Here is a 24,047-nt window from a genome sequence, read left to right on the forward strand (position 1 = left end):
TCCTCCCCGAGACTGATTTGTACTTTTTACTTTGAAATATCACAGTTTTTACTTATCTATAGGTAGTTTTATTTTTCTACTCTTCTAATTTCTTTCAGAACCTTGTTGAAGTTTTAGCTAATTAACATAGCTTAAATGACTTATACTTTATTTCATACATTAAAATTAACTCAAGGGAGCAAAAGTAGCCCTGAAGGCTCCTGTGAGCTATTGGAGGAAGGTTGAAATTCAAAGTGTTTTAGCTAATAAACAAGAAAAGAGATAGCTGTTAACGTGGCCTTTTTATACTACAATGAGAGCAGCATCTTAAAAAATCAGAACTATATTGGGAAAGAACAAGGTTACAGAATATAATTGTGTTACCCAAGTTGGCATTACAAAAGACATTTCACAAAGTTAGAATCTGAGATGCTAAAGTAATTGTTGCACTGTTACAATAAATGAAAGTAAGTCAAAACATATTCTACAGTGTTCCTATTGTGTGCTAGTGTGGCTGTATATAATGACAGTTGATGGCTTGGTTCATTAAGCTTATCAATTTAATTTTCAGCATCTTTAGAGCATTTAGAGAAGCACACCTAAATTAGGAAAATTTATAAAAACTTTTTTTTGTACTCTTAATTTTATTACATAAATATTTTTACACATCATTTAAAATATGTTTCGTTTTGTGGAATGTTAAACTTGCAGAATTGATAGAGTGGAAATTTCTTCTTTATAAATTACTTGAAACCGTTAATTTAGCACCAGTTCCATGGAAGTTCCTTCCTGTATCTATGATGAAGGTGTGTCTTCATAGCCTAGCACAGATTTACAGACTAAAGAAAGTAAGCAAACCCAAACTCTCTAATGCTGTAAGCTTGGAGATTTTCTTTCTTTTTTTTTTTTCTTGTTTTTTATTATACTTTAAGTTCTAGGGTACATGTGCACAACATGCAGGTTTGTTACATATGTATACATGTGCCATGTTGGTGTGCCACACCCATTAACTCGTCATTTACATTAGGTATATCTCCTAATGCTATCCCTCCCCACTCCCCCCACCCCATGACAGGCCCCAATGTGTCATGTTCCCCTTCCTGTGTCCAAGTGTTCTCATTGTTCAATTACCACCTATGCGTGAGAACATGTGGTGTTTGGTTTTCTGTCCTTGCGATAGTTTGCTCAGAATGATGGTTTCCAGCTTCATCCATGTCCCTACAAAGGCCATGAACTCATCCTTTTTTATGGATGCATAGTATTCCATGGTGTATATGTGCCACATTTTCTTAATCCAGTCTATCATTGATGGACATTTGGGTTGGTTCCAAGTCTTTGCTATGGTGAATAGCACCACAATAAATATACGTGTGCATGTGTCTTTATAGCAGCATGATTTATAATCCTTTGGGTCAATACCCAGTAATGGGATCGCTGGGTCAGATGGTATTTCTAGTTCTAGATCCTTGAGGAATCACCACACTGTCTTCCACGATGGTTGAACTAGTTTACAGTCCCACCAACAGTGTAAAAGTGTTCCTATTTCTCCACATCCTCTCCAGCACCTATTGTTTCCTGACTTTTTAATGATCACCATTCTAACTGGTGTGAGATGGTATCTCATTGTGGTTTTGATTTACATTTCTCTGATGACCAGTGATGATGAGCATCTTTTCATGTGTCTATTGGCTGCATAAATGTCTTCTTTTGAGAAGTGTCTGTTCATATCCTTCACCCACTTTATGATGGGATTGCTTGTTTTTTTCCTTGTAAATTTGTTTGAGTTCTTTGTAGATTGTGGATATTAATGCCCTTTGTCAGATGAGTAGATAGCAAAAATTTTCTCCCATTCTGTAGGTTGCCTGTTCACTCTGATGGTAGTTTCTTTGGCTGTGCAGTGCTCTTTAGTTTAATTAGATCCCATTTGTCAATTTTGGCTTTTGTTGCCATTGCTTTTGGTGTTTTAGACATGAAGTCCTTGCCCATTCCTATGTCCTGAGTGGTATTGCCTACGTTTTTTCCTAGGGTTTTTATGGTTTTAGTCTAACATTTAAGTCTTTAATCCATCTTGAATTAATTTTTGTATAAGGTGTAAGGAAGGGATCCAATTTCAGCTTTCTACATATGGCTAGCCAGTTTTCCCAGCACCATTTATTACATAGGGAATCCTTTCCTCATTTCTAGTTTTTGTCAGGTTTGTCAAAGATCAGATGGTTGTAGATGTGTGGTGTTATTTCTGAGGGCTCTGTTCTGTTCCATTGGTCTCTATATCTATTTTGGTACCGGTATCATGCTGTTTTAGTTACTGTAGCCTTGTAGTGTAGTTTGAAGTCAGGTAGTGTGATGCCTCCAGCTTTGTTCTTTTAGCTTAGGATTGTCTTGACAATGTGGGCTCTTTTTTGGTTCCATATGAACTTTAAAGCAGTTTTTCCAATTCTGTGAAGAAAGTCATTGGTAGCTTGATGGAGATGGCATTGAATCTATAAATTACCTTGGGCAGTATGGCCATTTTCGCGATATTGATTATTCCTATTCATGAGCATGGAATGTTCTTCCATTTGTTTGTGTCCTCTTTTATTTCGTTGAGCAGTGGTTTGTAGTTCTCCTTAAGGAAGTCCTTCGCATCCCTTGTAAGTTGTATTCCTAGGTATTTTATTCTCTTTGAAGCAATTGTGAATGGGAGTTCACTCATGATTTGGCTCTCTGTTTGTCTGTTATTGGCGTATTGTAATGCCTTGATTTTTGCACATTGGTTTTGTATTCTGAGACTTTGCTGAAGTTGCTTATCAGCTTAAGGAGATTTTGGGCTGAGACGATGGGGTTTTCTAAATATACAATCATGTCATCTGCAAACAGGGACAATTTGACATCCTGTTTTCCTAACTGAATACCCTTTATTTCTTTCTCCTGCCTGATTGCCCTGGCCAGAACTGCCAACACTATGTTGAATAGGGGTGATGAGAGAGGGCATCCCTGTCTTGTGCCAGTTTTCAAAGGGAATGCTTCCAGTTTTCTGCCCATTCAGTATGATATTGGCTGTGGATTTGTCATAATTAGCTCTTATTATTTTGAGATACATTCCATCAATACCGAATTTATGGAGAGTTTTTAGCTTGAAGGGCTGTTGAATTTTGTCAAAGCCCTTTTCTACATCTATTGAGATACTCATGTGGTTTTTGTCTTTGGTTCTGTTTAGATACTGAATTACATTTATTGATTTGTGTATGTTGAACCAGCCTTGCATCCCAGGGATGAAGCCCACTTGATCATGGTGGATAAACTTTTTGATGTGCTGCTGGATTCGGTTAGCCGGTATTTTATTGAGGATTTTTGCATCAATGTTCATCAGGGATATTGGTCTAAAATTCTCTCTTTTTGTTGTGTTTCTGCCAGGCTTTGGTATCAGGATGATGCTGACCTCATAAAATGAGTTAGGGAGATGCCCGCTTTTTCTATTGATTGGGATGGTTTCAAAAGGAATAGTATCAGCTCCTCCTTGTACCTCTGGTAGAATTCGGCTGTGAATCCGTCTTGTCCTGCACTTTTTTTGTTGTTAGGCTATTACTTACTGCCTCGATTTCAGAACCTGTTATTGGTATATTCAGGGATTCAGCTTCTTCCTTGTTTAGTCTTGGGAGGGTGTATGTGTCCAGGAATTTATCTATTTCTTCTAGATTTTCTAGTTTATTTGCATAGAGGTGTTTATAGTATTCTCTGATGGTAGTTTGTATTTCTGTGGGATTGCTGGTGATTTCCCCTTTATTATTTTTCATTGCATCTACTTGATTCTTCTCTCTTTTTTTTTTATTAGTCTTGCTAGCAGTCTATCAATTTTGTTGATCTTTTCAGAAAACCAGCTCCTGGATTCATTGATTTTTTTGAAGGGATTTTTGTGTCTGTATCTCCTTAAGTTCTGTTCTGATGTTAGTTATTTCTTGCCTTCTGCTATCTTTTGAATGTGTTTGCTCTTGCTTCTCTAGTTCTTTTAATTGTGATGTTAGGGTGTCAATTTTCAATCTTTTCTGCTTTCTCTTGTGGGCATTTAGTGCTATAAATTTTCCTCTACACACTGCTTTAAATATGTCCCAGAGATTCTGGTATGCTGTGTCTTTGTTCTTACTGGTTTCTAAGAACATCTTTATTTCTGCCTTCATTTCGTTATGTACCCAGTAGTCATTCAGGAGCAGGTTGTTCAGCTTCCATGTAGTTGAGCAGTTTTGAATGCGTTTCTTAATCCTGAGCTCTAGTTTGATTTTACCGTGGTATGAGAGAGTTTGTTATAATTTCTGTCCTTGTACATTTGCTGAGGAGTGCTTTACTTCCCACTATGTGGTCAATTTTGGAATAAGTGTGATGTGGTACTGAGAAGAATGATTATTCTGTTGATTTGGGGTGGAGAGTTCTGTAGATGTCTATTAAGTCGACTTGTTGCAGAGTTGAGTTCAATTCCTGGATATCCTTGTTAACTTTGTGTCTCATTGATCTGTCTGATGTTGACAGTGTGGTGTTAAAGTCTCCCATTATTATTGTGTGGGAGTCTAAGTCTCTTTGTAGATCTCTAAGGACTTGCTTTATGAATGTGGGTGCTCCTGTGTTGGGTATATATATATTTACGATAGTTAGCTCTTCTTGTTTAATTGATCCCTTTACCAATGTGTAATGGCCTTGTTTGTCTCTTCTTATCTTTGTTGGTTTAAAGTGTGTTTTATCAGAGACTAGAATTGCAACCCCTGCCTTTTTTTGTTTTCCATTTGCTTGGTGGATCTTCCTCCATCCCTTTATTTTGAGCCTATGTGTGTCTCTGCACATGAGATGGGTCTCCTGAATACAGCACACTGATGGATCTTGACTTTATCCAATTGGCCAGTGTGTGTCTTTTACTTGGAGCATTTAGCCCATTTACATTTAAGGTTAATATTGTTATATGTGAATTTTATACTGTCATTATGAAGTTCCCTGGTTATTTTTCTCCTTAGTTGATGCAATTTCTTCTAGCATTGATGGTCTTTACAATTTGGCATGTTTTTGCAGTGGCTGGTACCAGTTGTTCCTTTCCATGTTTACTGCTTTCTTCAGGAGCTCTTGTAGGGCAGGCCTGGTGGTGACAAAGTCTCTCAGCATTTACTTGTCTGTAAAGGATTTTATTTCTCCTTCACTTATGAGGCTTAGTTTGACTGGATATGAAATTCTGGGTTGAAAATTCTTTTCTTTAAGAATGTTGAATATTGGCCCTCACTCTCTTCTGGCTTGTAGAGTTTCTGTCAAGAGATCTGCTGTTAGTCTGATGTGCTTCCCTTTGTGGGTAACCCAACCTTTCTCTCTGGCTGCCCTTAACATTTTTTCCTTCATTTCAACTTTGATGAATCTGACAATTATGTGTCTTGGAGTTGCTCTTCTCGAGGAGTATCTTTGTGGTATTCTCTGTGTTTCCTGAATTTATATGTTGGCCTGCCTTGCTAGGTTGGGAAGTTCTCCTGCATAATATCCTGAAGAGTGTTTTCCAACTTCATTCCATTCTTCCCGTCACTTTCAGGTACACCAATCAGACGTAGATTTGGTGTTTTCACATAGTCCCATATTTATTGGAGGCTTTGTTCATTTCTTTTTACTCTTTTTTCTCTAAACTTCTCACTTCATTTCATTCATTTGATCTTCAATCACTGATACCCTTTCTTCCAGTTGATGGAATTGGTTACTGAAGCTTGTGCATTCATCACTTAGTTCTCGTGCCATGGTTTTCAGCTCCATCAGGTCATTTATGGACTTATCTACACTGGTTATTCTAGTTAGCCATTCGTCTAATCTTTTTTCAAGGTTTATAGCTTCTTTGCAATGGGTTCAAACTTCCTCCTTTAGCTTGGAGAAGTTTGATCATCTGAAGCCTTCTTCTCTCAACTCATCAAATCATTCTCCATTCAGCTTTGTTCCATTGCTGGCGAGGAGCTGCCTTCCTTTGGAGGGGGAGAGGTGCTCTGATTTTTAGAATTTTCAACTTTTCTGCTCTGTTTATTTCCCATCTTTGTGGTTTTATGTACCTTTGGTCTTTGATGATGGTGACATACAGGTGGGGTTTTTGTGTGGATGTCCTTTCTGTTTGTTGGTGTTCCTTCTAACAGTTAGGACCCTCAACTGCAGGTCTGTTGGAGTTTGCTGGAGGTCCACTCCAGACCCTGTTTGCCTGGGTGTCAGCAGTGGAGTCTGCAAAACAGTGTATATTGCTGAACTGCAAATCTTTTTGCCTGATCGTTCTTCTGGAGACTTCATCTCAGAAGGGTACCCGGCCGTATGAAGTGTCAGTCCGCCCCTACTGGCGGGTGCCTCCCAGTTAGGTTACTCGGGTGTCAGGTACCCACTTGAGAAGGCAGTCTGAGTGTTCTCAGATCTCAAACTCTGTGCTGGGAAACCACTACTCTCTTCAAAGCTGTCAGTCAGGGACATTTAAATCTGCAGAGGTTTCTACTGCCTTTTGTTTGGCTATGTCCTTCCCCCAGAAGTAGAGTCTATAGAGGCAGGCAGGCTTCCTTGAGCTGTGGTAGACTCCACCCAGTTCCATCTTCCCAGCCGCTTTGTTTACCTACTCAAGCTCAGCAATGGTGGGTGCTTGCCTCACTGCCATCTTGCCATTAGATCTCAGATTGCTATGCTAGCAATGAATGAGGTTTCATGGGTGTGGGACCCTCTGAGCCAGGTGCGGGATATAATCTCCTGATGTGCCATTTGCTAAGAAAACTTGGAAAAGCACAGTATTTGGGTGAGAGTGACCCAATTTTCTTAGTGCTGTCTGTCACAGCTTCCCTTGGCTAGGAAAGGGAATTCCCTGACCCCTTGTGCTTCCGGTGTGAGGTGGTGCCTCGCCCTGCTTTGGTTCTCCCTCATTGGGCTGCATCCACTGTCCTGCACCCACTGTCTGACATGCCCCAGTGAGATGAACCTGGTACCTCAGTTCAAAATGCAGAAATCACCTGTCTTCTGCATCGCTTACGCTGAGAGCTGTAGACTGGAGCTGTTCCTATTCAGCCATCTTCTTAGAGATTTTCTATATGAGAGGGATCCCTAAAGTCTGAGAAAGAGGGGAATGGGAGGATTTTGTATCTGTGACAGAAGGTAAAGTTAGCAAGACATGGGCTTAGAACCTACATTAGAATCATCTTTGTTGCAAGTTGTTCCAACTAAATTTTCTTACAGAAATATATCTGATTTAGTACTGAAAGAGAAAATGAGGACACAGGATTTATTTTACAGGATAACTTGAAAGCTAATTTACTGGTTGCTGGTATTCCTTCAAGAGGTGGGAGACCTTTTCTAATAGCACCCTCCTATCCTCCCCCTTGGTGAGAATCATCTGCTACGGTGTGTTACAGTCACTGATAGGAGTAAGTTACATCTCTTAGGTGAGTTGGGGTTAAAAAAAATAGTTTCAGCTTTCTTTTTTCCACAGGATTGCCAAGCCATATTTACTTTCTGAAATAAAAGGAATCATTGAAAACATCACTTGACTTTAGTTTAATCAATATCAAATAACTGTATTGGAGTATTTTAAAAGAAGACGTAGGTACAAACAACTTATAAAAGTGAATAACTTGCAAGATGAAATTGCCTTTTTTGATGGAAGCACAGTGTTCTTATACAATGTTCTTTTCATATTTCATACTTCTCTGGCATTTATTATAAGGAACAAAGCATTTCTGGAATGCTCATTTTAATTTCAAAGCCCAGGCTATTCTATGGAAAACATTTGGCACATGGAGGATCTGAACAATAGAGGAGGAATGTGCAGTGGGAAGCATCAGAAATTGTGGCACTTAAAATATATTCCGAGGGAACTTTTCAGACAATGATATTTATTCTTTGTTTTAAACAAAGATTTTAAACTAGTTTTTGTGATTTGTCTTAATCTGGACAAATACCTTTTAACCCTCAATATATAAATTAGACTGATAAGAGTGAGATATTTGCCTTTTGGAATTTGTGAAAACCCATGTAATAAATCAGGCTTATTATTCTTATATAATCCATGATGAAGACACATGATCTTATTTAGCTTCTTGTAAAGCATACAGAATATGGTTTGTTAACTGCCTTCATCACATTTAGCATGGGGGGCCCCAAGAGCAAGATGAACTCAGGTCCAGAGAGAATACCTTTGATAAGGTTTCCCATAACCAATTTTCCACACCTACGTGGAGAACAAACTAGAAAATATACATGAAATGCCAACAAATATTTGTGTCATATTATGCATTTTACAAAATACCTTATTTGACCTTCCTCAGTCTTGTAGGATAATAATGATTATTCTTATTTTCTAAGAGAGGAAACAAAGGCTTGCCACAAGACATTCCACTCTGGGTGATGAACTTGGAAATAAAGCAAATTAGAATGAAACAGAGGATCTATTGGGTAAAGGGAGGAGGGTAGGAGGGCAGACAAAAATGATTTTCATCCACATATTTCCCCCATAGCTTCTTAAGTTTTTTTTAGTTCGTTGATAAAAACTGGGTCCAGATATCCAAGTAAACAAACATTGAATGCTGCTAAACAACCAACAAGGAAAATCTCTAGGGGCTACTGCGCAGGAAGCATTATGCAGTTTGCTGTCAAAGATGTGGTGCATGATTACCATGAGCCTCCACTGTTTCATGACATGCAGCAGCTTAGCTTTCAACAGGAGTTTCAGGTCTTCTATTTTAAATATTAGATACAAGTTTTTTTTTCCTTTCTCTCATTCCTCTACGATGGTGATTTTAAAGCTTTGTTTATAAAAATTTAATCCGAAAGTTGTAATAGTGATCCAAGATTTAATTAAGAGTGGGTGTTTTGTTTTTTTTTTGAGATAGAGTTTTGCCCTTGTTGCCCAGGCTGGAGTGCAATGGTGTGATCTCGGCTCACCACAACCTCCGCCTCCTGGGTTCAAGCAATTCTCCTGCCTCTGCTTCCTGAGTAGCTGGGATTACAGGCAAGTGCCACCACGCCCGGCTAATTTTGTATTTTTAGTAGAGATGGGGTTTCTCCATGTTGATCAGGCTGGTCTTGAACTCCCGACCTCAGGTGATCTGCCTGCCTTGGCCTCCCAAAGTGCTGGGATTACAGGTATGAGCCATCACGCCCAGCCAGAAATGGGTGTTTTTTAATAATGTAATTCAGTATGATGTTTTTGTTTCCAAATACAGAAGCTTAATTTTTGTCTTCAAATAATGTTCTTATTATGAGTTTGTTCTTGTATTTGTTAAGATTCATTTCTTTCTTTTTTTCCCCAAGCTTTATTAACTTAAAATTGGAAAATAAAATTTATAGATATTTATTTTGTACCCTGTGATGTTTTGATATATGTATGCATTGTAAAATGATTAAATCAAGCTAATTCACACATTTCTCACTTCATATACTTGTGGTGAGGAGTTTGTTCAAGTTTTACTACTGGAAGAATGCTTTAGAAGCCTGTATATGTGTGTATTGTTTTAATTACAGAAACTTCATATAAAAAATACAGAACTTTGATAAGACAGTCAAAAATGAGAGCAGAAAATTATTTATCTCCAAAATATCAAATAATTTTATAAGATAAAATTTATACCACTTTTTAGCCAGCAATCTACATTAAGAGGGAGCCAAAAATAATTATAATTAAGTCAGTATTAGTCTACTTAGGGTGAGAATAGAGATAACTAATATTAGGAGAGGAAGAAACATTCTGAATCATATAAAACAGCGGTTGCCTCAGGGGACAAAGGCCAGATCCTTACTATGTCCTACTTTCTTGCCCTTTGTAAACTCTCAGATTTGTCTCCTACACTTTCCTCTAACTCATTTGGCCTCTCAGACAGGTCTCACTCAAAGTCCCCCATCAAGAGGCCTTTCCTGACCACCCTGATCCCCACTCTTTCTCACTCTGTTCCCTCCCCCAACTTTATTTTTCCTCCTAATATTTACTGAACCTTACATTTTTTATTTGTTTATATGTTTATTGTAAGCTGCCAACATTAAGAATGTAAACTCCATGAAAGCGTGAAATGCATTTCTTTTCCATCATCCAGAACAATGTAAAAAACAGATGTTCAGTAAATATTTAACATAGAAATGATTTGATGACCGGGGTAGTTGAAGAGTGGGCATTTTAATGTCTATATTTTGAAATTCAAATGCTAAGGCTTTCACTTCCTATTTTTAGTTGGGAACTCCCTGGTGGCTCCTGCTTCTGTTCTTGGTGCCATGACTTGACTTTTGTAGGCATACCGACAGCACTGGAAATGAGTCATGTTACTGTGAAATACAGTTGATCTTTGAACAACACTGGTTTGAACTATGCAGGTTTACTTTTATTCGGAATTTTTTTCAATAAAAGTTACACCAAGTGTGCCTGCCTCTCCTGCCTTCCCTTCCACCTCCTCCATCTCTTCTGCCTCTTACACCCCTGAGGCAGCAAGACCAACCCTTCTCTTCTTCCTTTTCCTCAGGAATATGAATATGATGAGGATGAAGACCTTTATGATGATCTACTTATACTTATTTATTTATTTATATTTTCTCTTCCTTATGATTTTCTTAATAACACTTATCTCTAGCTCATCTTATTGTAAGAATACAGTTATATAGTACATATAGATACAAAATCTGTGTTAATCGACTGTTGTTATCAGGCTTCTGGCCACCAGTAGGCTATTTGTAGTTCTGTTTTTGAGGAGTCGAAAGTTATGCTCAGATTTTCAACTACATGGTGGGTTGGTGCCCCTAACCCTTGAGTTGCTCAAGGGTCAACTGTACTGTCTTTTGTTCTGGGCTGTAATATCACAGGACTGTGTTCGCCTTACAATTTGTCAATGGAGTACTTTGTATTTTTTCAATTTTAGGTTACCACACTTGTAAACTGTCCCCAGAACCCTTCCAGCAGGAAAAAAGGACGTTCGAAAAGAGCCAGTATCCTTCTAGCTTCTGTGGAGGAAGCAACTTGGAATTTATTAGACAAGGGAGAGAAGATTGCCCAGGAAGCTACAGTTTTAAAGGATGAGCTTACGGCTTCACTTGAGGAAGTTCGCAAAGAAAGTGAGTACTCTAGTCCTGCTCAGGAGCAAACTGCATATCTTTAGGGTGTTAGTCACCAAATTAGATCTGTGAGTGTTTTGTTTTTGTTGGCTCCAGTTTTTCAGTCTTTTGCAGAGCTGTGAGGAGCTAGCTGTGGGAGGCAGAGTGGCTCATTAGACAGCTCCAAGGCTCAGTCCCACTCTAGGCTCTTCTTTTTAGTTGCTCAGTCCCCGCAGGCAATTCCTCTTCCTCCCCCGCCTTGACATAGCTTTTCCATAATAAACAAAGAGAAGAGTACCCTTTTTTGGTCATAGGATATAGTGAGAAATGACTAATGAAGCTGAAGATTTATTTGTCTATACATAAATAAGTTATGAAGTTCCTTGTAAACAGCTGGGAAATAGAAGTTTCAGACCTGACCATCTCAGAAGTACATTTTTAACTTTGCAAATTTCTGGAGGTTTAGATTTCCTAAACTTTTTAAAAAATGCTTGCATAAAGTATGCATGAGTCAAGTTGCTGCTTTGTTAATATTACATAATCTAAGCATATATTTCATCTTTTTGTGATCTTTATTTATGATAATACAGCAATTTTCTAATGAATTTAAGTCTAAACTGTAGGATGCTTTTAAAATAATTGCTGAATATTCTTTGGTTAGTGGAATGCTTTCGTATATATCAGCTTTCTGCAAGTATCTATTTTGGGAAGAAAAGGAAAGTTAAATTTTCTTGTTCAGCTTTGTAAAAGAGACTTGGGATTTTTAAATACTTTTTCTCCCTCAACCCCCCAACATAACTTTAAGAAAATCAGGAAGCCTTTGCCAATTAAATAATTAAAATGAATATACTAGTAACAGTAAGCTTTATGTCACATGTATGATACAGGGGATTATTTGTTATATACTTAAAAAAATTTCTGGCCGAGCGTGGTGGCCCATGCCTGTAATCCCAGCACTTTGGGAGGCCAAGGCAGGCGGATCACCTGAGGTCAGGAATTCGAGATCAGCCTGGCCAACATGGTGAAACCCCATCTCTACTAAAAACACAAAAATTAGCTGGGCGTGGTGGCAGGCGCCTGTAAACGTGGGAGGCTGAGGCAGGAGAATCACTTGAAACCAGGAGGCAGAGGTTGCAGTGAGTTGAGATTGTGCCATTGCACTCCAGCCTGGGGGACAAGAGTGAGACTTCGTCTCAAAAAAAAAATTGTATTTATGTGAATTTATTTTTAAAATAAATTTTATTGTGTATATTTAAGGTATACAACATAATGTTATGAAATACATATAACTAGTAAAATGGTTACTATAATAAAGTAAATTAACATATTCTTAATCTCACAGTTACCCATTTTTTTTGTGTGTGTAGCAGGAGCATCTAAATCTCATTTAGCAAAAATCCTGAATTCAACATTATTAGCTCTAGTCTTCAAGTTGTGTACTGGATCTCCAGAGCTGTTCATTATTCATAACCGCAACTTTGTATCCTTTGATCTGCACCTGCCCATTTCCTCACTCCTGCCCCCAGCCCCTGGTAGATACTGTTTTATTCTGTGTCTGCCTATATGACTTTCTTAAACAAAGATTCTGCATATAAGTGAGATTGTGCAATAGCTTTCTATGTCTAGCTTATTTCACTTAGCATGATGTCCTCCAGTTTCATCCATGTTGTGACAGATGGCAGAATCTCCTTTTTTCCGTTGTATATATAGACCAATTTATTTATCCATTCATCTGTTGATGGACGCTTAGGTTGTTTTCATATCTTGACTATTGTAAATAATGATACAGTGAATATGGGAGTGCAGATATCTTTATGAAGTGGTGCTTTCCTTTACTTCAGTGTTATATCCAGAAGAGGGATTGCTAGCTCTTAATGGTAGTTCTATTTCTAATTTCTTTAGGAACCTCCACACTGTTTTCCAAAATGGCTACACTTTGTTATATATATTATATACAATTTACATTTTATACGTATTCTTCAGACAATATATAGACAACATGATGTGCAAGATAATTTGAAATATATTTGTTGTTTTTCCCTGCTCCCTACCAACAGAGACCCACACTTTGTCCTTGTTCTTGATCATCATCTTAGTCACCAAGCCAGTTTAGACTCTTCCTTTCATTCCACCCTCTCTTCCAATTAATGTCTAAGTTCAATTAACTTTTAAAAACTTTTCTAAAATGTTTATTTCAGGTTCAAAAATATGCAGGTTTGTCATATTGGTGTCATGGGGGTTTGGTGTATATATTCTTTCATCAGTTAGGTTCAATGAATTTTTCCTCCTTGTTGTCTCTCAGGTCTGTTCCTTCTACTCTATTCTTAACATTGCTTCGTGAATTCAGGGTTATTGCATTAGCTTTCCTCCATAGTAAAATCAAATAGATCTTTTAAAAATGAAAATATGCTCATTTTACTTCTCTGCTTAAAATCATTTTTAGTAGCTGTTGGAGGATCAGGGGGACTACCTTTTTCAATAAAGTTCAAACTTTAAACCTACCTCCCAAAGCATTTCATAATTTGGCTTCTGCCATTATCTTGCACCTCATTTCCTGTGACTGCTCCTCCCTCAAATGTTCCTCCACACAGGAACTCTCAGTTTCTTGAATGTTCCATGTTGCTTTATGCCTCTGTGCATGTGTTACCAGCTACAGTCATACCTTACTGAACAATGGGGACATGTTCTGAGAAGTATATCCATATATCATTTTGTCATTGTGTGAACATCATAGAGTGTACTTACACAAACTTAGATGGCATAGTCTACAACACACCTAGGCATCCTAGACTACAAACTTTTACAGCATGTTACTATACTGAATGCTGCAGGCAATGATTATTATAACATAGCGGTAAGTATTTGTATACCTAAACATGGAAAAGGCACAGTAAAAATATGGTAAAAAAAAATTAAAAAATGGTACACCTGTTTAGGGCACATACCATGAATGGAACTTGCAGGACTGGAAGTTGCTCTGAGTGAGTCAGGGAGTGGTGAATGCCTAGTATCACTGTAGACTTTATAAATACTGTACACTTAGGCTACCCTAAATTTATTTAAAAATATTTTTCCTTCTTCAATAATAAGTTAACCTTAACTTATTGCAACTTTTTAACTTTATAAACTTAAAAAATTTTTAACTTTTTGACTCTTTTGTAGTAATACTTAGATTAAAACACATTGTACAGCTGCACAATATTTTCTCTTTTATGTCCTTATTCTATAAGTTTTTTTCTTTTTTAAATTTAAATTTTTTTTTCTTTTTTACTGTTTAAAGTTTTTTTTTTTTTTTTTTTTTTTTTTTTTTTTTTTTTTTTACTAAAATCTAAGACGCAAATACACACATTAGCCTAGTCCTACACAGAATTAGGGCTGTCAATGTCATTGCCTTCCACTTTCATATCTTGTCCCACTGAAAGGTCTTCAGGGGCAATAGCACGCATGGGAATTTTCATCTCCTGTGTTAACAATGCCTTCTTCTGAAAGTGTTACCAAAACCCACAGGCGTTGCACTACAATGTTACTATGGCTATGAGGTCACTAGGCAATAAGAATTTTTCAACTCTACTATAATCCTCTGGGACCACCATCATGTATGCATCTGTTGTTGACCGAAATGTTGTTATGCAGAACATGACCATATTCCTGTCACTTGGATTGCCTTTCTAATTCAGTCAGTTCTTGCTCATGTAGTAAAGCTGAGCCCAGGTCATCTTTTCCAGGAAGTGTTTACTGATCCCTGGATGCTGATTTAGAGGTTTGTCTTCTGTGTCCTCACAGACTCTAAGCATCTCTCATTCATGACAGTAACCACCCTATACAGTGAACATTGATCTGCTTGTTTAGTAAATTGTGACTGTTAGTTAATTTATTGAGCATGGCAGGTACCAGGTGTTATTTGATTACCAATGCCTGACATATCACAGACACCTGTTAAACGTTTGTTAAATAAATTAAAAAGGCGAAGCATTCTTTTGTCACTTTATATTATAAAATTTTATAATAGTCTTATCTTTGCTTTAACTCTCATAATTATAGTTTCTCTGCTGATTCTTTGGTAAGGGATATGAGCCCTATCCTTACACTGTTTCTGTAGGAAAATGTGATCTATTTGACAGCATAATTTCCATAAACTGTCTGGTAATAAGTATGTAAGACATCAGTCATTCTCAGAAGGGAACAGTAGTTGCCATGAGATGGTATTTGCCTTTGTTTTTAAGTAAGTTGACCTTTTTAGCTCAAAAAAAGAGTATTACTTTAAAGAGAAGTTCTCAAAGAGAAGTCTTGATTCCAGGATTATGCTGTACAGGGTATATCCTTCACTGTGTTCTATTATAACGTGTGGAATACCTCTACATGTCATATGCTGCACACACTGCAGATTCATTTGGTTAAAGATCACCAAGTGCTTTACCGTGTGATTTATTTGACAAACTGCCAAAATGAGCTACTGCCAGTGACTTCAGTGTGGGAGGAAAGCAATGCAATGGCACATGGTTCTGGAATTTGGGGAACAGCCAATGATTATCCTATGTATAGTAGGGATAGTGACACTGAGAGCATTGTTCCCAAAAGCTTGGAAGGAATTTTAAGCTCAGTGGTGGAGTTGAAGTATAAGGAGAATAGATTCTGATCCAATAAACTCTATAAAATACTGGAAATGTATTTTAAGTAGTTTCCTTCTTTGAGTTATTTTTTTAAAGGTATTTGTCCAGTGGCATAATGTGAAGGACTAATGAAGAGCAACTAATAAGATTAAAGTATTTGCAAAAGTGAAAATATATTGAAATATTATGAAAATATATTGAGAGTAGAGATAGCTTTATTATATATTTATTGACTTCTAAATTGAGACCAATTTAGAAAATCTTTCCTTCCAATAAAGACATATAATTTATGTAGCCTTACTACAAGATTCTGTTTCATTGCTTTCAGTGGCTTTATTTACAGACTTGAAGTGATAAATAATGTGGGCATTTTGGTTAACTAAAGAACTTGCCCACGAAAGGTGAAACATGGGTAGTATAAGGGAGAGCTGGTGAAAGGAAAGGTAATATGTGGGTAGAAGTGTAGAGATTCAGCAGAAGTGGTTCACATTGTAAGTTATTACTTATAGTTACTCATGATCTTATAGCTTACTTGTACACTTATACCAATACAATGGCAAAGTATTAAATTTGACATTTTCTTTAAATAGTTTTAGAATATTCATATAGCAGTTACCCAGGGATTAGTTAAGAGTTGTTTATAATGTCTAGATTACATATTTTGCCTGTAGCGTATATACTACCTTTATATAGTTTCTATTACCCTACAATCTCTAGACTTTGCTTCTAAGCCAGGGGTCCCGAACCCTGGGTCGTGGACTGGTACTGGTCCATGGCCTGTTGGGAACCAGGCCGCACAGCAGGAGGTGAGCGGCAGACAAATGAGCATTACCGCCTAAGCTCCACCTACTGACAGATTAGCTGTGGCATTAGAGTCTCTTAGGAGTGTGAACCCTATTGTGAACAGCACATGTGAGGGATCTAGTTTGAGTGCTCTCTATGAGATTCTAATGCCTGATGATTTGAAGTGGAATCCTTTCAGGATGAAACCATCCCCATTCCCCCCACCCACTATCTGTGGAAAAATTGTATTCCATGAAACCAGTTTCTGGTGCCAAAAAGGTTGGGGACCACTGTTCTAAGCCACACAAGTGGTTGTTTTTAATGTTTTAAATGGTTTATTGAAGAATAACATATGTACAGAAAAGTGCACACATTATCTCTAACAACAATAAATTTCCACGTAGTGAACACACTCATGTAACTTCCACCCACATCAAGAAATAGAATATTATTAAACCCTAAGAGTGCCCCTTGTCCCCCCTACCAGCTACTACTCCCTCATCTCAAAGGTAATCATTATCCTGACTTCTAACACCATAGGTTAGTTTTGCCTCTTTTTGAACTTTAAATAGTGAGACTATACAGTGTGTTGTATTTTGTGTCTGATTTCTTTTGCTTAATGTTGTATGTCTGTGAGAGCTCACCATATAGTAGTTCATTCATTCATTGATAATAGATCATAATTTATCTATCCATTCTATTGCTGATGAACATTTGAATTATTTCCGGTTTTTGTCTTTAATGAGCATTGCTATTATATACACATTTGTGCATTACTTTCAGTGCATTAATGTAGACATTCTTTTGGACTAACACCTAGGAATGAAATTTCTGGGTCATAAGGTATACATATGCTCAGTTTTAATATATATTATCAAACAGCTTTCCAAAGTGAATTTTCTAATATGAGTTCCAATTGCTCCACATTCTTTGTGAACTTGGTGTTAGCAAGTGTCGGTGCTTTTCGTTCAAGTGTGTGTAGTGGTATTATATTGTAGTTTTAATTTGTATTTCTCTGATAACTTTTTATATGTTCTAGATATAAGTCCTTTTGTTAGTTGTAGGTATTACAAATATCTTCTTCATTTCATAATATTAACCATTTTTAAATATTCAGAAGTTCTTAATTTAAATAAATTCCAAATTTTGTTCCTTTATGGGTTGAGATTTTGTGTTCTGTTAAAAAAAAAGTTTGTTAACATGAGTACTTCAAAGTCAAGAAGATATTTTCTTATGTTAGCATCTGGAAGCTTTATTGTTTTACAATCTACCTGGAAATACATTTTTATGAATTCTGTGAGTTAGAGGTCACTTTTTTTTAAAATATAGAATTTAATTGCTTCAGTACCATATATAAGCATTTAGATGTTTAGTTTTTCCAGTACCGCTTATTGAAAAAACTATGTTTTTCTTTTGAATTACTCTTTCACCTTTGTTGAAAACCAATTGACCATATATGTATGGGTGTACTTAGGTACTCTTATATGAATATGAATCTTTGATTTATATATCTATTCTTACACCAATGCCACAATAGTCCTAATTACTGTACCTCATAGTAATTGAAATACAAATTATTTTGATTAGGTTATTCTAGGTGCCTTGAACCTCATAGATATTTTAGAATTAGCTTGTCAATTTTTACAAAAAAGTCCACTGCAATTTCATTTAGGACTAGATTACATCTATGGATCAATTTGGGCTGAACTGACATTTTAACAGTGATGTATCTTCTGATTAAAAACATAGTATATATCTCTACATTTATTTTGGATATAAATCTTGCACATATTTTATTAAATTTGTCCCCAAGTATTTCATATCTTGTCATATTTTAAATGGTACTTTATAACATTTAATTTAAATATATCACAATAATTCTTTCTGCCCTCTCCAGTCTATTTTAAAATCCATCCAGTGAACCTTTTTTTTTACTTTAGTTCCTGAATTTTCATTTGTTTTTTGAAAATAGTTTCCATTCCTGAAATTTCCCATCTATTCATCCATTAGGACTAGTCTCTTTTAAAATCTATTTATGATAGTTGCATTACACCCTTTATTTGCTGACTACAACTGAGTTTTGTTTCTGTTGACTGATTTTTCTTTGACTATGGGTGACATTTTCCTGTTTCTTCATATGATAGTAAGTTTTGGTTATATACTTGACAGTATAGAAAAGAGACTACAGGTATTATGGATTCTTGTTTGGGCGAAATGGTAGAGACGGAAAAAGAAAGAGATATTTTGGATTCTTTTATTTTCCTTGGAAGAGTGTTGAGTTTTACTTCAGCAGGTGGTTAAATTACTGATGAATAACCAGGAGTTTGTGTAGCCTTTTTACCAGGTTGATTTGGTTTTTATTCTTACAGAGAATTCTTAGTCCTGGGACATGGTCTTTTCTTCTGTAGAGTTTGGTGGAGTTTCAGTGGACAGTTTGATGTGTTTACAAAACCTATCTAACTTGCAGGATTCAAACTTTAAACTCAGTTGTTCCTGAAATGAAATGGGCAGCAATTGAAATCACAGCACAGATTTTTATTTTTATTTTTTCCTTATGATTATTGCTTTCTATTGGGTTCTTCAGCATCTTCCCAGTTTTAGAAAAGTTCATGTGTACCTTCAGGGCTCCCCAATCTTTAGTTTTCTCTTTTATGAGATTGTTTTTTACCTTCAGTTTTTACTCACTCTGTTATTTCCCAGACTCTGTCCTGTGACATCTTAAGTCAGTAAGATGGTAGCTTACTATTTGAGTTCTAACTGCCCTATGCTGTCCCACTGGAGAGTGTACTTATAGGAAATGCCATATAAATGTAACTCTCAACCAGTATGGTTTCTAGTATTTCAAGAGTCAAATTCTCTCCAGTTTCCTTTTGCTTTCTGTCCTTTATCAGGTGCCTTGAAATAGATCTTTTGGGAGGAGCCAAGCTAGCTGACTACAGGGATCAGGAAGAGCTTCTCCCACCAAGAGACCAGACCATCAAAATCAGCACACTCTGAACAGTACTTTGGAAGGAAGGCATTGAAAGTGGTTGGAAGGAGAATGCAGATCCTGGACTGAAGGGGGAGGAAGCTGGGAACCCTACATGGGGTTGCCAAGCATCAGGACTCATTCATGGCCCTGAGAGGCTCCTGAGGAAGGGGTGAGTTAAATAGGCATAGAGTGGCCCGCTCTCACCAGGGATCTCAGGAATCCTAGGTGCAGGATACCCCATGATCCCCATAGACATTTGAACTGGCAAGGAGAGCTGTTTGGAGAGCTGGCAAAGGCAGGAATCTAGCCTGCTTGGAACCCAGAGAGTTTGGAACAAGAATGATCACAGTGGCACATGGCCAGGGATGCCCATCCCCCAAAGCTTGCCATACTCCTCTAGGTAGTTTTGGCCTTTCTTGACTGTCAGATCTAGACAGAGCAGGGCTATCTTAGCTGTGGGGTGGAGTCAGTCTGATGAGTGCTCCTCTCTCTGCCCAGCCTCTCCCAAGGTCTCTGTCTGGCTGCATCCTTTTGCAGCACAGCCTTGGATGCCCAACTGGTGTGCTTTCCAGTAGCCACCACCATAACTCTTTGGCTGGCAGATCCAATTTAACTGTCAGATAACTTTTGCAGATGGGCCCCCACCAGTGTGCACCTCCTCACAGCTTCCACCAACCACTTTGCTCGTGTGCATTCACCTGCAGCCTCATCCTATAAACCTTGTGACTGCCACCCTGGTGCCACTGGAGAATGTGTGCATGCACATCCCCCACCTCCCTACCACTGCCTTGTTGCTGCTGGTGCACACATGTGAGCTTCAACCCCACTGACACCACCCCGATGAAGGGCTTTTGCCAGCATCCTCCATCAGAGTATTGTTGCCAGTGGACCAGGAAAATCTTGGTCCCTCCAGTGCAGCAAGTACTTAACCTTGAGGGGCCAGAGAACAAAGCTGTGGGCTTGGTCCCTGCCCCCACACAGTTAGAGCATGCAGCACAAAAGTGATGAGCTGAGCCTTGACCTTCTGAAATCATCCAGAAGTGAAGCCAGTTGACCAAATTCAACTTATACCACAGTCAGACCTCCAAGGGCATCAAAGAATATAAGAGCAAAAAGCTTGATCCAAAGGAGAGCAACTTCAAAGATTAAGGGAACATCAACCCACACAGATGAGAAAGAACCAGTGTAAGAACTCTGGCCACTCTAAAAGCCAGTGTATTCTTACCTCCAAATGACTGCACTAGCTCACCAGCAGTGGTTTTTAACCAGACTGAAATGGCTGAAATGACAGCATAGAATTCAGAATTTGGATGGCATGAAAGATTATCAAGATTTGGGAGAAAGTTAAAACCCAATCCAAGGAATCTAAGGAATCCAGTCAAATGATTCAAGAGCTGAAAGATAAAATAGCCATTTTAAGAAAGAACCAAACTAATCTGATAGAGCTGAAAGACTCACCAAAAGAATTTTATAAAACAACTGGAAGTATTTTTTTTTTTGAGACAGAGTCTCACTCTATTGCCCAGGCTGGAGCGCAGTGGCCGGATCTCAGCTCACCGCAAGCTCCGCCTCCCGTGTTTACACCATTCTTGTGCCTCAGCCTCCCGAGTAGCTGGGACTACAGGTGCCCGCCACCTTGCCCAGCTAGTTTTTTGTATTTTTTTTTAGTGGAGACGGGGTTTCACCGTGTTAGCCAGGATGGTCTTGATCTCCTGGCCTCGTGATCCGTCCTTCTCGGCCTCCCAAAGTGCTGGGATTACAGGCTTGAGCCACTGCGCCCGGCCAACAACTGGAAGTATTAAAAGCAGAATAGATCAAACTGAGGAAGGAGTCTCAGAGCTTGAAGGCTGGTTCTTTGAATCAACTCACTCAGAAAAAAATAAAGAAAAAAGACAAAAAAGGACAAAATCTCTGAGAAATATGGGATTACATAAAGAGACCAAATCTATGACTCATTGGCATCCCTGAAAGAGAGGGAAAGAGAACACATTGGAAAACATATTTGAGGATATTGTCCACAAAAATTTCTCCAACCTCTATAAAGAGGTTGATGTTCAGACTCAGGAAATTCAGAGAACCCTTGTGACATACTATACAAGATGATTATCCCCAAGACACATAATTATCATTCTCCAAGGTGAATGCCAAAGAAACAATATTACAGGCATCTAGAGAGAAGGGGCAGGTCATCTACAAAGGGAATCTCATCAGGCTAATAGTGGACCTTTCAGCAGAAACCTTAGAATCTGGAAGAGACTACAGGCCTATATTCAGCATCCTTAATCCTTGAAGAAAAGAAATTCCAACCAAGAAGTTCATATTCAGCCAAACTAAGCTTCATAAGCAAAGGAGAAATAAAACCGTTTTCAGAAAAGCAAACGCTAAGGGAATTTGTTACCACTAGACCTGTCTTTCGAGAGGTCCTTAAAAACCCATTTACCCCTAGTGTTCCATTAGTGGAATGGTAAGCATGTGGGAATTATTTATATTCTACTGCTCAAGGTCATCACCAAGGTCTGATTGCAAAAATTAAAAAAATTGCAACCACTGGTATAAATGGGTTAAGGGAGTGCTAAACATGGAAACAAAAGACTATTACCAGCCACCACAAAACACTTAAGGACATAGACCCAATGCACTATAAAGCAACTACATAATCAAGTCTACATAAACACCAGCTAACAATATGATGGCAGGATCGAATCTGCACGTATCAATGTTAACCATAAATGTAAATGGGTTAATGCCCCACTTAAAAGGCACAGCAAGTTGTTGGATAAAGAAGCAAGACTCAACTGCATGCTGTCTTCAAGAGACCCATCTCACCTACAGTGACACCCATAGGCTCAAAATAAAGGGATGGAGAAAGATCTGCCAAGCAAATGGAAAACAAAAAAGAGCTGAGATTGATATTTTTATTTCAGACAAGACAGACTTTAAACAGTAATGATGAAAAAAGACAAAGAAGGACATTTCATAATGATAAAGGGTTCAATTAAATAAGAAGATTTAACTATTCTAAAAATATATGTTCTCCACACTAGAGAACCCAGATTGATAAAACAAGTTCTTACAGACCTATAAAGATAGATAGCCACACAATAATAGTGAGAGACTTCAACACCCTACTGACAGAATTAGACAGATCATAGAGGCAGAAAACAAACAAAGATATTCAAAACCTAAACTCAACACTTGACCAAGACCTGACACATCTACAGAAGACTCCACCCAACCACAGAATATACATTCTTCTCATGTGCACATGGCACATACTCTAAAATCAACCAGATGCTCAGCTGTAAAGCAATTCTTAACAAATTCAAAGAAACTGAAATCATACCAACCACATTCTAAGACCTCAGTGCAATAAAAATAGAAATAAATACCAAGATGGTCTCTCAAAACCATACAATGACATGAAAATTAAACAATGTGCTCCTGAATGACTTTTGGGTAAGCAATAAAATTAAGGGAGAAATCAAGAAATACTTTGGAATAAATGAAAACAAAGATACAATGTACCAGAATCTCTGGGACACATCTAAAGCAGTATTAAGAGGAAAGTTTATAGCACCAAATGCCCACATCAGAAAGGCAGAAGGCTCTCAAATGGACAATCTAAATCATACCTAGAGGAACTAGAAAAGCAAGAGAAAACCAACCTCAAAGGTAGTGGAGGAAAAGAAACCAAAATCAGAGCTGAACTGAATAAAACTGAGATGTAAAACACATTTTTGTGTGTATATATATGATGGAATTCTACTCAGACATAAAAGAAACAAATTAATGATATTTACAGCAACCTGGATGGAACTGGAAACTGTTATTCTAAGGGAAGTAACTCAGGAATGGAAAACCAAACATCGTATGTTCTCACTCACAAGTGGGAGCTGAGCTATGAGGATGCAAAGGCATAAGAATGATACAATAGATTATGGGGACTCATGGGAAAGGGTGGGAGATGAGGTGAGGGATAAAAGACTACAAATTGGGTACAGTATATACTGCTCAAGTGATGGGTGCACCAAAATCTCACAGATCACCACTAAAAAACTTACTCATGTAACTAAATACCACCTGTTCCCCCAAAACTCATGGAAATAATTTTTTTTTAAATAAAAGATCAGTGACACCTAAAGTTTGTTTTTTGAAAGAACAAATAAGATTGATAGACTACTACCTAGGTTAAGAAAAAAAAAATAGAGATGATCCAAATAAACACAACCAGAAATAATGAGGACATTACCATCAACCTCACAGTAATATAAAAAACCCTCAGAGACTATTGTGAACACCTCTATGCACACAAACTGGAAAACCTAGAAGAAATTGATAAATTTCCAGAAACATACCAATTCCCAAGAATGAACCAGGAAGAAATTGAAACCCTGAACAGATCAATAATGAGTTCTGAAACTGAATCAGTAATAAAAAATACCCTGCTAATTAGAAAAAGCCCTGAACCAGATGAATTCACAACTAAATTCTGCCAGACATATAAAGAAGAGCTGGTACCTATTGTTCTGAAACTATTCAAAAAATCAAAGAGGAGGGATTCCTCCCTGATTCTATGAGGTCAGCAACACTCTGACACCAAAACCTGGCAGAGACACAATAATAAAAGAAAACTTCAGGCCAATATACCTCATGAACATGGATGCAAAAAGCCTCAACAAAGTACA

At 37.7% G+C, this 24,047-nt stretch overlaps 1 protein-coding gene across 3 annotated transcripts in view; it reads left to right on the forward strand.

Annotated features, from left to right (window-relative positions):
• The window catches only part of CTNNA3 (catenin alpha 3), a 1,853,344-nt gene that overhangs the window by 156,416 nt on the left and 1,672,881 nt on the right, over nucleotides 1-24,047 (forward strand). For all 3 annotated transcript variants that reach the window (XM_007963302.3, XM_007963300.3, XM_073019108.1), the window contains one exon: nucleotides 10,827-11,019. In XM_007963302.3, the coding sequence (XP_007961493.1) occupies nucleotides 10,827-11,019 (193 nt within the window). The remainder of the gene's footprint in view (nucleotides 1-10,826; nucleotides 11,020-24,047) is intronic.

The sequence above is a fragment of the Chlorocebus sabaeus genome, chromosome 9 (assembly GCF_047675955.1).
Source record: "Chlorocebus sabaeus isolate Y175 chromosome 9, mChlSab1.0.hap1, whole genome shotgun sequence".
In the NCBI taxonomy this organism is placed as follows: domain Eukaryota; kingdom Metazoa; phylum Chordata; class Mammalia; order Primates; family Cercopithecidae; genus Chlorocebus; species Chlorocebus sabaeus.